The sequence below is a fragment of the Mus pahari genome, chromosome 3, assembly GCF_900095145.1.
Source record: "Mus pahari chromosome 3, PAHARI_EIJ_v1.1, whole genome shotgun sequence".
NCBI classification, from domain to species: Eukaryota; Metazoa; Chordata; class Mammalia; order Rodentia; family Muridae; genus Mus; species Mus pahari.
Genome location: NC_034592.1, coordinates 19,478,533 through 19,490,937, shown reverse-complemented (window position 1 = coordinate 19,490,937; position 12,405 = coordinate 19,478,533). Strand labels below are relative to the sequence as shown.

General features: G+C 55.7%; 1 protein-coding gene and 1 non-coding gene across 5 annotated transcripts in view; both read right to left on the bottom strand.

Moving 5' to 3' along the window:
* Window positions 1-12,405, bottom strand: part of Prrc2b (proline rich coiled-coil 2B) — a 76,460-nt gene that overhangs the window by 10,628 nt on the left and 53,427 nt on the right. For 2 of the 4 annotated variants that reach the window (XM_021191948.2, XM_029537062.1), the window contains exons 15-26: window positions 10,757-10,973; window positions 8,107-10,167; window positions 6,817-7,004; window positions 6,279-6,424; window positions 5,726-5,864; window positions 4,014-4,096; window positions 3,408-3,599; window positions 3,078-3,275; window positions 2,643-2,729; window positions 1,633-1,737; window positions 1,227-1,419; window positions 411-508 (exon numbers count right to left, since the gene is read on the bottom strand). In XM_021191948.2, coding sequence (XP_021047607.1) covers window positions 411-508; window positions 1,227-1,419; window positions 1,633-1,737; window positions 2,643-2,729; window positions 3,078-3,275; window positions 3,408-3,599; window positions 4,014-4,096; window positions 5,726-5,864; window positions 6,279-6,424; window positions 6,817-7,004; window positions 8,107-10,167; window positions 10,757-10,973 — 3,707 coding nt within the window. The remainder of the gene's footprint in view (window positions 1-410; window positions 509-1,226; window positions 1,420-1,632; window positions 1,738-2,642; window positions 2,730-3,077; window positions 3,276-3,407; window positions 3,600-4,013; window positions 4,097-5,725; window positions 5,865-6,278; window positions 6,425-6,816; window positions 7,005-8,106; window positions 10,168-10,756; window positions 10,974-12,405) is intronic. The other 2 variants (XM_029537061.1, XM_029537063.1) reach the window with 2 other exon arrangements.
* On the bottom strand, window positions 733-817 carry LOC115063683. The gene has a single exon (XR_003843566.1). It is a non-coding gene; the product is annotated as a small nucleolar RNA SNORD62 (small nucleolar RNA).

Sequence of the window (12,405 nt, the reverse complement as noted above, 5' to 3'; positions counted from 1 at the left end):
CTCACACAGACAGACCACACACAGCAGCCTCACACAGACAGACAGCACACAGCAGCCTCACAGACAGAATCCCAGTCCTGTGCAAAAACAACATCATACCTATCTCTAAGACTGTCTCTTCCTAAGTAACACATCTGTGCCCAGGGACGTGGGCCCGCCAGGCTCCCATTATCCACATAACCCAACTGCAGCTGATCCCCAGCTACGACAAGTGAGGCCCCTGGGTAGAAGTCTGGGGTGTCTACTCCATGCCTGTCATCTCTCAGATGCTTTCTACAAACACTCTCTGGGTGCCATGGTCTGCCAGTGCTGGGTATCACATGGGGCAAGATCACCAGCAAAGAAGTGCAGGGTGACACAGCCGTGCTACCTCTGACCTCTGACCTGGCCTACAGGCTTGTTACCCTCACCTGCTGGTAACTCTGCTGCTGAGGTATCGTTTGAGGAACCAGTCGGGGCTGACTTGCAAACACGTGGCCATCCAGGTACAGAGGTGGGAGGTGGCTGCCTAGAAAGAGGGCACAGAAAAGGAAGGAAAGGCTCAAGCCTCCTGTCGCACACGGCCATGTTTCCCAGGGGACTCTGGGGCAGAGCCTGTGTGGTTTTTCACTGCAGCACACAGCTCAGGAAACCCAGGCAGGTGCAGGAGAGCACCTAGCCCTTCAGCCACTCCCCCATGGGAGTGCTTGGGCTGTTTCGAGGGCCATTTCCTATGGAAGAGAGCTGCCTCGGTCTCTCAGTCACTGTCCTCTTCATCTCCCTGCTTTGAGTCCACAGTGGAGGGTCAGAAGGATCTATTGGAAACACATCACTGAGGCCTGGGCAGCTGGGCCCTCAGAATCCCCAGTCACAAGCAGGGTGACAGGAGGAACAGAAACAGCTACGGCTGTTGGAGGGCACAGATGAGCCCCCGCTTCATGGGTGCAGCCACCCTGTGGTTCAGTATCATCAGCCTGCTGTACTGGAAAAGAAAGCAGCTCACCAGGGCCTTGGCAATGGCTAGAGTCTGACTCAGAGCCCTACCTTTGCTCACTCCTCTCTGGCAATTCCCTATGGCACTGCAATCCTGCTCCCCACAACAGAGCAGGGATTACAATGTCCATAGCACGTGGGAAGTTGTAACTACCTGACCTAAAAACAAGTGTCACCCACGCCCTGGAGGTGAAGGCAGAGCTGCGAATCCCGCTTCTCGACATTGAATGGAGAAGGCTCAGGGGATGTGATACCTGGTATCGAAGCAGAAGGCGCTACAGAAGCCACGGGCATGGGCGGCATTGACACTCCACCAAAGGAGCTGTAGTTGACCCCGTTGGAGGCGCCCACAGAGGATGGAGGCTGGATGCCCGAGCCTGCACCTCCTGGAGAGCTCTGCTCTGGCAAACTGGGGGAGTTTTCCCAAGCCTTGCGTGCAGACTCCATCTTTGGAAGCAAGAGGAGGGGAGGGATGCAAGTTACTACTGGGCACAAAAGGGGACAAAAGTGGAGAGCAGCAGCCTAAGCCATGGGCGTGGGTGCGAGGGCTCCCCTCCACCTCCTCACAAGCTGAGGTGCCGGCCGGCGAGGGCTCCCCTTCACCTCTTCACAAGCTGAGGTGCCAGTGAGGGCCCTAGCCCAGCAGGGGCCTGGCTTTACCTTCAGGGTGAGGTCTGCGGTGGGGAAAGACATGGGAGAGAGGCCGATGGCTCTCTGCATGTGGTGATCCCGCCGCAGGATGGGAATACTCTGCGTCAGTCCTGCCTAGAGAGGGGGAGAGAGAGACATGGGGGACCGGCAGGGCTCAGGGACACAGGGCAGCTGCTCACGCAAACACCCACAGCCAGGGCTCATCTAGAGCAGGCCACCTAGTTTCCATGACAGTCACTTCCATACCCACACTCCACTAGCCTGCCACAGCCACGTCCCAGCCACACAAAGGGCCGAGCTACCAGGAAGCAAGGGCTCAGAGACGGCCAGGCCTAGACGGGGACGAGTGGCTGTCGGCTATCGCTCGGGTCTTTGGGCCCTCCTAAGATGGGTGGGAAATGCCATGACTGCATCCTGGTTGCTGGGCTCATTAGACAACTGTAAGAACTCCTTCAGGGTTCCCAAAGGGGAGAGACCTGGCTAACAAGGCCTTTCCAACACGTCAGATCCCACCTGGTTTCAGCCAATGACTGGCAATGTCTGAAGCACTAAAGCTCCTCCTCCAACCCTCTCGGGAATACTGTGTGGCTGTCCTCCCGCATCCAGACGACTTCCAGAGGACAGATCAAGGAGGGAAGCTGTTAGCTGCTTCTCCAAGCAGTTCACAGTACTGAATCTCTTGACTCTCTCCAGGACACAAAACCCAGTAGGCCATGGCATTCACACATTGTGCTACCTGCACTGAGGGAGCCTGGCTTCCAGGGGGCACCTCCTGCTTAACCAGAGTTGCCCACTAGCCATGAGAGGAGAGTCTGGAGGTGGGGTGGGGTGCTTGCCCTGGGCTCCCTCCCGAGGGAGAACAGTCTGTCTCACAGCTAGCACAGCATGGAGACTGGAGCTGAAGCAAGCCAAATGACCCAAGCCTTAAGAGCACCGATATCACCTCCAAAGGTTCCCAAGCCAGAGCTGCCAGCATGGGTGGCTGCAGGGCAGAGCCAGAGGAGGACACACCAACTCACATTACTAGCCAAGACGTCCTGAAGCTTGGCCACTGGATTCCCTACAGGACCAGAAACAGACCCGGGTGGCAGGCTGAAATCAGAGTCCTGGAAGAGAAGGGTACACGGCACCTGAGCCTCGGACCAGCTCACCCGTCCCCGTGCCCACATCGATTGGTGTCCACGATGCACTGGCCAGAGCCATGCGAGAGGGAGATGACTACACACAGGAACGGAAGCCACCTGACATGTCTCCCCCAACCTCTGTCTGGCCTTTGAGCCCAGCTGTACCCACTGGTACCACAAAGCAATCCAATAAAACCTGCCCACCCCCGCCTCTGTACTACATTCCCCCAACAGAGCAGTGCTCAGCTCCTAGCTTCCCTTTCTTCTTTAGGACACAACCCTAAGTGTTCATCTAAGTATAAAAGAGAAAGAAGACAAAGTGAAGCTCACTTTTGGACTGACTCCAAACTCAATGGGCGGCACTGGCAGCACGGAGTCCACGTGAATCTCCACCCCATTAACAGGCGGGACAACGGCCCCTGGCAGCCGCTCGGCCGCCTCCGAGCCCTTTCTGTTTTTCAGAGACCGCTCGTTGCCAATGGGTCCCGGTCTGTGCTCCTTGCTCTGTGCAGAGCCTTGTTCTGAGTCCTTGTAGGAAAGCAGAAGGGCTGAGTCGCGCACGCATGCGTCCAGGTACCCTCAGCATCACGGGAGACAAGACAGAAGGAAGGGCCTCTTCTGCCCAGGCCCTGACCTCCATGCAGGGGACCTGTAGGTTACCTTGTGCTCAGCCTGCTTCTGAGCTTGGTCCTTGTGGCTGTCGGCCTTGGATTCCGCCAGGCCAGGCCCGCTCATCTCCTCAGGCTTGAGAGTACCATATGGGGAACTGCGCTGTGAGGAGGTCGCAGACGACTCCCGAGACTCGGCACTCAAGTCGACGCCACTATCTCCCTGGCTGCTCTTAAAACCCTGCTGTGCAGAGCACAAAATGGGTTAGACCCCTGACCCCAAACTGCAAAGCACTGGCATCCAGGAGGTAGCTCTGGGCAGCACCGGCTGCCTTCTTCCCCACCACCGACCTCCACTCCAAAGTCTAGGACTGCCCTGGCGACAGTGGCCATGGCACACACCCAGTGTAATGAATGCGCCAATCCTACCTAAGCACATGACCACTAGATAAGGCCACCAAACTCAGAGCATATAGGTGCCAGGCAATACCAGCTCAAAGGTGGCTCTTAAGCCAACTCCCCATCTAGGAGTCTCCCTTGTCTCTGCTCCTGTAGGTACCACACAGAAAGCAGAGGCCAAGGTTGAAGAGGGTGATAAGCTGGGGAACCACAGTAGGGCACCCAGCTGCCAGCAAGGGTGTTAGGTAGCGGCACTCACCTCTGAGGTGCCAGGCTCAGTGCTGCTGAAGGCAGTGACAGCTGTCCTCCACGAGTCGCTGGCGGCGCCCTGCACAGGGAGGGCTGGCAAGGAAGGGAGGCAAGAGTCAGGGCATCAACGGGGGACAAGCAGTCTGGGAAGACAGGAGCCTGTAAGTTCCTTTCCACTGCAGTGACCACCAACTGAAAAGACGAGTTGATGGACCGCCTCCGCCCAACCCCGCCCCGCCCCCGCCTTGTAGGGCACAGCGCTCCGAAGACAGAGATTCCTGAATGAATCTGACACAGGCACTAATGTGAGAGCTTCTCCCAACAGGCAGCCTCCTCAGACAGGACCTTATGTAGCTCTGGCTGACCTGGACCCCCATCATCCTCCTGTCTCTGCTCCTGAGTGCTGAGGTGAGAGGCGTGTGCCAGCACGCTCAAGCCATACTCTGGTTTGCCTCACTAGAATTCTCAGTCCTCTTAGGCTGACACTCTCCTGCACTGAAACCGGGAGCGAGCAGCTACTCCAAGCCTTGAATGATCCAGGAAGGCACAGCTCAACTAAGTGAGCAGCTTACAGAGCTCGCCTAGCACCCAAAGCCAACACGCCAGAGCCCAGAAGACGACATATGGACAGGACGGAGCACACGTGGGCCCCGTCTGAACAACTGAGACCCCTTGAAGCTCACTGCACTTCAGCCTGCTGCCTGCTGCCTTGCCCATTTGGCTGAGGGTTATTTCAGGCATGGGTAGCATGGTCAGAAGTGTCCTCCTGCCCCCATTGTTCATCCTTCCACCAGAGCAAGACATCACTGAGAAGTGCTGTTCTGCACCAGGACCAGAAGGACAGTGACAACTGTAAAGGCACAGACGTGCAGGAATACGAGTCACCACTGTGCCATTTGCTCTAGCCTGGGCTCAGCCACCTCCTCGTTCCCTCAGAAGCCACAGAAAAGCTCTCGTTAACTGTGCGATCTTCTAGGCTCACTGTTGTGCAGGCACCGTTCACGGCAGGCCTTCAGGAAGAACTTGATCAAGTGGAATGGCTTTGTGTTTTAAAGAGAAAGTTCACCACAAGTACAGCTCTGAGTGTGACATTAAACACAAACAAAAAAGCCGTAAGGAAATAAAATTTTCAAGAAGGTACACTTTCGCCAGGCGTGGTGGCGCACACCTTTAATCCCAGCACTCGGGAGGCAGAGGCAGGTGGATTTCTGAGTTCAAGGCCAGCCTGGTCTACAAAGTGAGTTCCAGGACAGCCAGAGCTATACAGAGAAACCCTGTCTCGAAAAAGCCAAAAAAAAAAAAAAAAAAAAAAAAAAAAAAAAAAAAAAAAAGGAATAAAAATAAAAATAAAAATAAAAAATAAATAAATATAAAAAAAGAAGGTACACTTCTGTTAGTCTGAACTTTCTCCTTCCACAGAAAACAACAGGGGGCTTCTCTATGTTGGGGAAGGGGATCCCTTACTCTCTACTGGCCTGAAACAGGGTACCTTCCTGAGGGTGACAGGGTATGGAGGTTCTGCTAGTCTACTGGGGTAGTCCTGGCGCCAGGGATGTATTCCCCCATCTGTGACTGCCGCAACCAGTCAGCTCAGGTGCTGCTCAACACTGACTCTGCTTGGGGCCCAGGAATAGGCCATGACACTCTTATACTGACGGCTCAAAGGCGTGAGTCTTCGGAAAGTGCCCTCCCTGCCTCTACTGAGGCAGGCACCCACCTCACCTTGGCTGCTGCTCTCCCAGATCTCAGTGCCCAGGCTGCTGCCAGGCACAGCCACATCTTGCTCCAGACACAGGCCATTCTGCTTTTTAGCAAAGCGAGGAGGAATCCGGGATGAAAGGCCCCGACCTTTGACAGGCGCCTGCAGGGAAGAGGAGCTGATGCAGTCCAGCCTTAAGCCATGACTGACAGCAGAATCGCCTAGGAAAAGTGTCCCGGATCATTTTACTACCCAAGCCAGCGTGAGATGCCTGACACGTGTCTTCAGAGCCCCGGGCTCAGGGTGTACCGCCAGGACAGGCGGACTGGACCCAGGAGCAGGCTGATAGAAATGGCCGAATGCAGTGTCTAGCCACAAGCATTTTTGTACAGGGTTCCTGAGCCCTGTGACCTGCAGGAACAGGAATCACTAGCTAGCCTGAGGCACTAAGGGAAGAGGAAGACTGGGGTGTGACCTAGCTGGTCACAGTTTGGCTGTTAGACCCTGGAAAGGTCAGCCTCTTTGTGACAGGTCCCAGGACACAGTGCACGCCTCCCTCTCAGCCCAGGGGCTTACCTGAGCAGCCTGTTCTTTTTTTCTTCTCTCCTCCTCCAGCAGGCGGCGCTGCTTCTTGGTCAGGACTTCAATGAAGCCTTCACCCACAACGGAGCTTGCTTCATTCTCTTCCCCAGGGCTGGAGGCGCAGTTGTCAATGATAGCATCTGAACCAAAGGCCACATAAACAATACAGCGAGAGTCACACAACAGTCAACTAATTGATATATCACATGCTTGCCTCACAAGTCCACTCACCAAGGAGCAGTCACCAGTGCCTGTGGAAATGTAGACACGGTGCCCCGCCCTTCTCCTGCCCATGTGAGCAGAGAGACATTGAAAGCACAACCCACAGGTGCTCAGACAGCACCCATGGAGATAACGGCTTTAGAGATGCAGATTCACACACCCCGGTCTGTCTCTTGCTAGCCATGTGCCCCCTTTAAGTCTGGGAAGTTATACAGACGTCACTGGGGCTCAGCAAGGCTGGAAGCATCGTGAGACAGGAGGCTGGCTTGTTTTGCACCACCCCTCACTCCAAAGGAGAGCTCCAACTCACTTCCATAGCCCAGGTCAAACTGCTTCCGGGCCTCTTCCTGCTCACCAGCCCTCTGGGCAGCCAGAGAAACCTCTTTCTCTGATCCCTCACTGGTGGCTTCAGGACCGTCCGAGCTGGCGCGAGTGGTTCTCTCCAAGGCGTAGGGTGAATGGCTTCCAAGGCCTCCGGGCAAGGCCTCATCTGGAGACCTGCAAAGGAAGGAGAAGCCCATGAACTCTCCACTCGTCAAAGGCTAGGAACGAGGGGCAGGAGGAACTGAATGCACGAGGCCCACACACAGACACAGCAGCTATCTAGTTCCCATTCCTGCTACTGAGCCATCAGGGGTCACAAGAGCCTGCGCACAGTGCGAGCCACATGCTGGTCCCGTTCTGCGGCAGGGTGAAGGCTGCCGGAGCACCCTCTCCGCGGTACTCTTCCCTCCCACTGTATGCTGCTTCCGCAGACCGCAGTGCCGAGAAGAGGCCGGGTGGAGGCAGCCAAGAGAGGGCCACAGACCAGAGCAGCACAGGCTATCTCACTGCAGGGCTCTGAGTTCATTCATGATGCCTTGTTGGGGCTGGAGTGTGGTCACACCAACACTTAAAAGAACAGACACTTTGCTGAGTCAACTTCCTTGGGGTCTGTGCACCTGGGTTGTGAACTCTGAACTCTAAGGTCAGGAGGGTAAAACCTCTGCACCCCAGGCATCTCAGCCTGAGGCACTGATTGGGCAGCAAGACCATATTCTCCCTACAGGCAGCCTGGGCCATGGGCCACACCAAAAGCTTCCAGTTCTAGAAAAGCAGGCTCTGGCTGAGAGTGGTCTGCTGCCCTCTGCTCCTGGTGGCTCCAGCCACGTCCAGGCAGCACGAGGGAAGCAGGGCCACTAGGGGCAAGAGCTTTCTCCACATGACCCAAAGTGAGTGCTGCCTTCTGCCCAGCTCCAAGCAGTACCAAGCGGGTAGACGGCAGAGCTTGTCGGGCAACACACTCAGGCAACAGCCGTCAGTGCAGAGTTGAGGATATATCCGGAGGTCGGACTCTGGGAACACAGGCTAGAACAGCAGTCACAAGAAGGCCTCTGGGGAGCAGGGCATGGGGAACTCTGGGTCTAGTTGATCAAGCCACAACAACAACATCAACAATGACACACCATGGAGAAGCAGACAAGCAATGCAGGAGCAAGTGATGGAGACGCTCACACAGAGCGGCCGGGGCCGCCTGGCTTGGCAGGGCGTGCATGCATGGACTTGATGCTGCTGCGAACAGGACAACGACAAAGGACCCGCGATGGTGCTGCCGCGTTACCTTTTGACTTTCAGAGGCGTCCCGCTCTGCTGGCTCTCGCAGCGGGGGGAAGGCTCACCCCCACCTGGCCTAACAGGCTTCTCCCCAAACCCTCCCGGCTCCAGCTTGCGGCTCTGTCTGTCGGCCAGGGGCCTCTGGCTGGAGAAGCTCCTCTTGGCCAGCTCCTTCTTTTCACCCAAACTGGACCCAGAGAAGCCACCATCCCCTTGGGCTTCGGGTTCAGGCGCGAGGCCTTCTCGCCGCTCCCTACGCTCGCTGAAGTCGCTACTCTCGGAGGCGGTCTCCCACTCCTCATTGGCATGGTCGGAAGAATTCTGGTAGGAAAGCTCTGGGGATCTGTGACCGCCAGGACCACTCTTGTCCCCAGGACAGAGTTTGGACCGGCCTGGCCACTGGCTTGCCAGCAGATGGGACTCCTCCTCAGGTCCCCACAGGCCCAGGGACTCCCGCTCTTGACGGAGACGCCGGAAGCGAGGGGGCTTGTCCTGGCGTGGGGGCCGCCTCCTACGGAAGGGCCTGTTTTCTGCATTTTCGGAATCTGCCCCGTGGTCATCTTGGAAAAAGGATCTCTTGTCCTCCACGCGGCTGTCCTCAAAAAGCCTGCTTCCAAATGTGTCAGAGTGCCGGTAGGAGTCTGGTATGTAGTCTCTGTCAGTGCCTCGCCGTGGGCCACATGGGTCAGAGGGGCCATATTCCTGCCAGGAGCTGCCTGGGCTCCTGCTCTGCCAGTGGGGAGGTTCTTTGGCAACAAAGGTTCTGCGGCCATAGCTGCAGTTGCTCAGGCGGGGTGGGAGGGCTCTCCCGCATGTCCGGGATCCCCGGCTGCGAGTGTCTATACCACCCTGGTCCTCGGTGTAAGTCCTGTTGGAGCGCCACGAGTCCTTCAGGGCACCCTCGTCCCTCTCCGTGAGCATGCCCTCGTGGCTATGCTCGGAGCCCCGCTGCCGGCGCCTCTTGGGCAGCTCTTCATACTCAGAGCCCTCGCTGTGGGTCTCGCTGGCAATACGACGCCTTGGCTTGGCTCTGGGGCAGTCTTCTGGTGGGGGGAAGTCACGCAGGCCCCTGCCTCGGTTACTGCGCTGGCCACTACTGTACATGCCACGAGACCCAAGGACACCTGTGCCACAAAGACCACTTGTGCTGCTGCCTGCCGGCCGGCCGCCCCGGAAGGTGAACTCTCTGAAGCCGCGGCCACGGCTACGGGCCTGGCCCCGGCCCCCAAAGGCCTGTTCCTCATCAATGAAGATCCAGTTGTTTCTCTTGGTTGGGGGAATGTCACTGGCCTCCCTTGAGGGCCTGCTCTCCCAGGTCTTATCTGCCTTTGCATCTTCATCCAACTTGCTAGCCTCCTGGTCAAAACCAGCCCGGGAGGCAGCCTTGTCCTCCAGGGCGGAGGAGGCGTTAGCCAGAGCAGGGTTGTTCTCCTCGTCCTCCTCTGCCCTGCCCACAGGTTCTTTCTCTGGGGCCCGCTGTGAGCTCTCCTCTCTAAGCCCCTGCCTGCCTCTCTCCAGCGCCTTCTCCTTCTCTTCTACCTTCAGGGCCTTGAGAACAGGTTTCTTGATGGGTCCCGACCTCCGGGTCCTGCCCGGCTGCTCCTGGTGCTGGCTGCTGGAGCTCCGGGGCTCAGGTGTCCACTCGGGCTCTGGGTTTGGATGTTTCTTGGGGCTCCCTTCCTTCTCCCAAGAGGAAACATGAAAGGAAGGCTCCTGCCGGGGCGCCTCCAGCTCGACACTGTTGGCTGTGTCGGCAGCCTTTGGCTGGTGGCCGACATCCCAGCTGCCATACTCTGGCTTTTTCTCAGCTGGGACAAAGTCAGGCTCCAATGGGGAACACCTGAGGTTTGGGGTACAACCCCCAGGAGCACCCACCTCCTGAACATTTTCCTGGGGTGGAAATAAAAGCTCCTGGCCTATTCTTTGAGAAGAGATACAGCTGTCAAAGTCTGCTTGGGCCTTCTTGTCAAAAGCACTCAAGAACTCCTCCCCTCTCTCCTCAAAGAGCTCGCGCTGGGCACTTATGCCCCCTGGCCTTCCGGGGGAGGCACAGTAAGACCTTTCATTCCTGAAAAGGAACCAGAGAAATCAGTCAATGTGATTGGAGCTCGGTTCCTGGTCTCCATGCTGAACAGGGCTTAGTTTTGCTTTGTTTGTTTGGTTTTAAAGAAAAAAAAAAGTTTTTTAAAAAGAAAAGAAAACACAAACATTTGGTCTAGCTTATGGTTCGTTGCTCGGTGGCCCCTGGCGTCCGTGGCCGTGGAGATGTCAGTGGAGCTCAATGCACCGCCCTGGAGACAGAGGAGCTGGCGGTCCCCTGGAGCAATGGACAAGCTGGAGCCTGGGAGTGGGGAGCCTGGGCCTGGGGTGGCAGGGCTCCTATATGCACAGGAGGAACGAACCCAGACCCCACTCTCGACCCACTGGCCTGTGAGCCCACCCACTGCCCCTTTACTCCATGCCTGCAGTTCGACGCCCACGGGGTTCCTCCTGTGCCTCTGCCTGGCCATCAGAGAGAGCCACTCACATCAAACATTCAAGCACGCCTGCTTCCACTCCTCCCCACCCACCCTGGGCTGTGTCCCCGGGCCGGGGCCTCTTCCTAGGGCCCTCCACTGGGACTTCAGGGCCTCCTTCAGCCGCAGAGGGAAGCTCACCTGACGTGCATGCCCATGGCCAGAGTGTCAGCAGACTTCGGGTGGGGCAGTGAGTAGCCTTTGTTCTGCAGTGCCATGTAGCCCTCTGGGCTCCACACAGGAGCTGGGTCGATGGCGGTCACTTTCCGTTCTTGGAGCGAGGGCACACAGTTTTGATCTTCAGAGCGACAGCCAGTCCCACTGAGGGACTCTTGGGGCATCATGGGCTTCATCAGTCCTGAAGAAGGCAAAGGATCAACCCCTCTCATCTAACACAGAATGCCTGGTGGCAGCCACAAGGCAAAACATAGCTTTCCAGAGAGGCAGTTGTCCTAGCCACACAGACACAGCAGCTATCCCTTAAACCACCGAGTCTTTACTCTGACCAGGGGAGCCTGGCATACCATCTAGTGAGCAAGCGTAACAATAACACGGCAGCGCTGTATGGAGCCAAATCCCAGCCAGCAGACAGCTGATTTAGACCTGGGAAGACTCAAGACAGGGCTTTGGCTTCATGTCCTCATATCCCTAGGGGAAGACGGATAAGGACACTCTACACTTTGTATCTGGAAACTCTGGCTGTTGGGGAAGGTGAGTCTGAAGTGACCCCGATAGACCAGGAACCTCGTAATGTCAATCTACCGGCCTTTTCAGGTTTCCCCAATCTCTCCACACCAGCATCCTCTCAGAACCAGGAATAAGACTTTCAATGCTTCTGAAATATGACCAAGCATTAGAAAGCATGTGTCCTTTGGTAAGGGAATGCCCAGGAAGGACACAACAGACAAACCTTGTGTCCTTTGGTAAAGGGAATGCCCGGGAAGGACACAACAGACAAACCTTAGGAAAGCATTTGTTCCTTTGGGTTTCGAGGAGGCTGTATTCAGATTTCTGCCTCCCAGAAGAATGCAGAAGTCTTCCAGCTTAACCGGGACTGGTTTTAAGGGCAGGAAGCCTGAGAGGGCGGCCCTGAAAGGTACTCTCCCTCACCAGGTCTGAGCTTTAAATCCAAAATGGCCAGAAGGGGTATAAACGCAATATACTATAGCTGACACTTTCTAGAAGAACATAGAATATTAAGATTTTATATTTTAATCATTGAAACATGATTTATAAAAGAAAAGGAATTAAGCACTTGTTGGGTATAGTAGTGTACACCTGTAATCTCAGACCTGCAGAGGCAGAGGCAGGCAGATTTCTGAGTCTGAGGTCACCCTGGTCTATAGACTGAGTTACATGCCAAACAGGGCTGCATAGTGAGACCCCCATCTTTAAAAACAAAGAAAAAAAAAATCAAAATAGGAGCTGGTAAGATGGCTGAATGGGCAAAGGTGCTTTTCCAAGCCTGAGTTTGCTTCCTGGAACCCACACAATGGAAGGAGACCTTCTGACCTTCTAACTCCCAAAATGGGTAAACACATATTTAAAAAAAATAAAAATAAAAAATGGAGGGAAAAAGAAAATACAGAACAAAACAACAATTTGGGAAACAAATCCTACTTCCAAAAATATACAAGCACTAAAATTTAAGAAGGTGGATTAGAGCCGGGCGTGGTGGCGCCCGTCTTTAATCCTAGCACTCGGGAGGCAGAGGCAGGCGGATTTCTGAGTTCGAGGCCAGCCTGGTCTACAAAGTGAGTTCCAGGACAGCCAGGGCTACACAGAGAAAC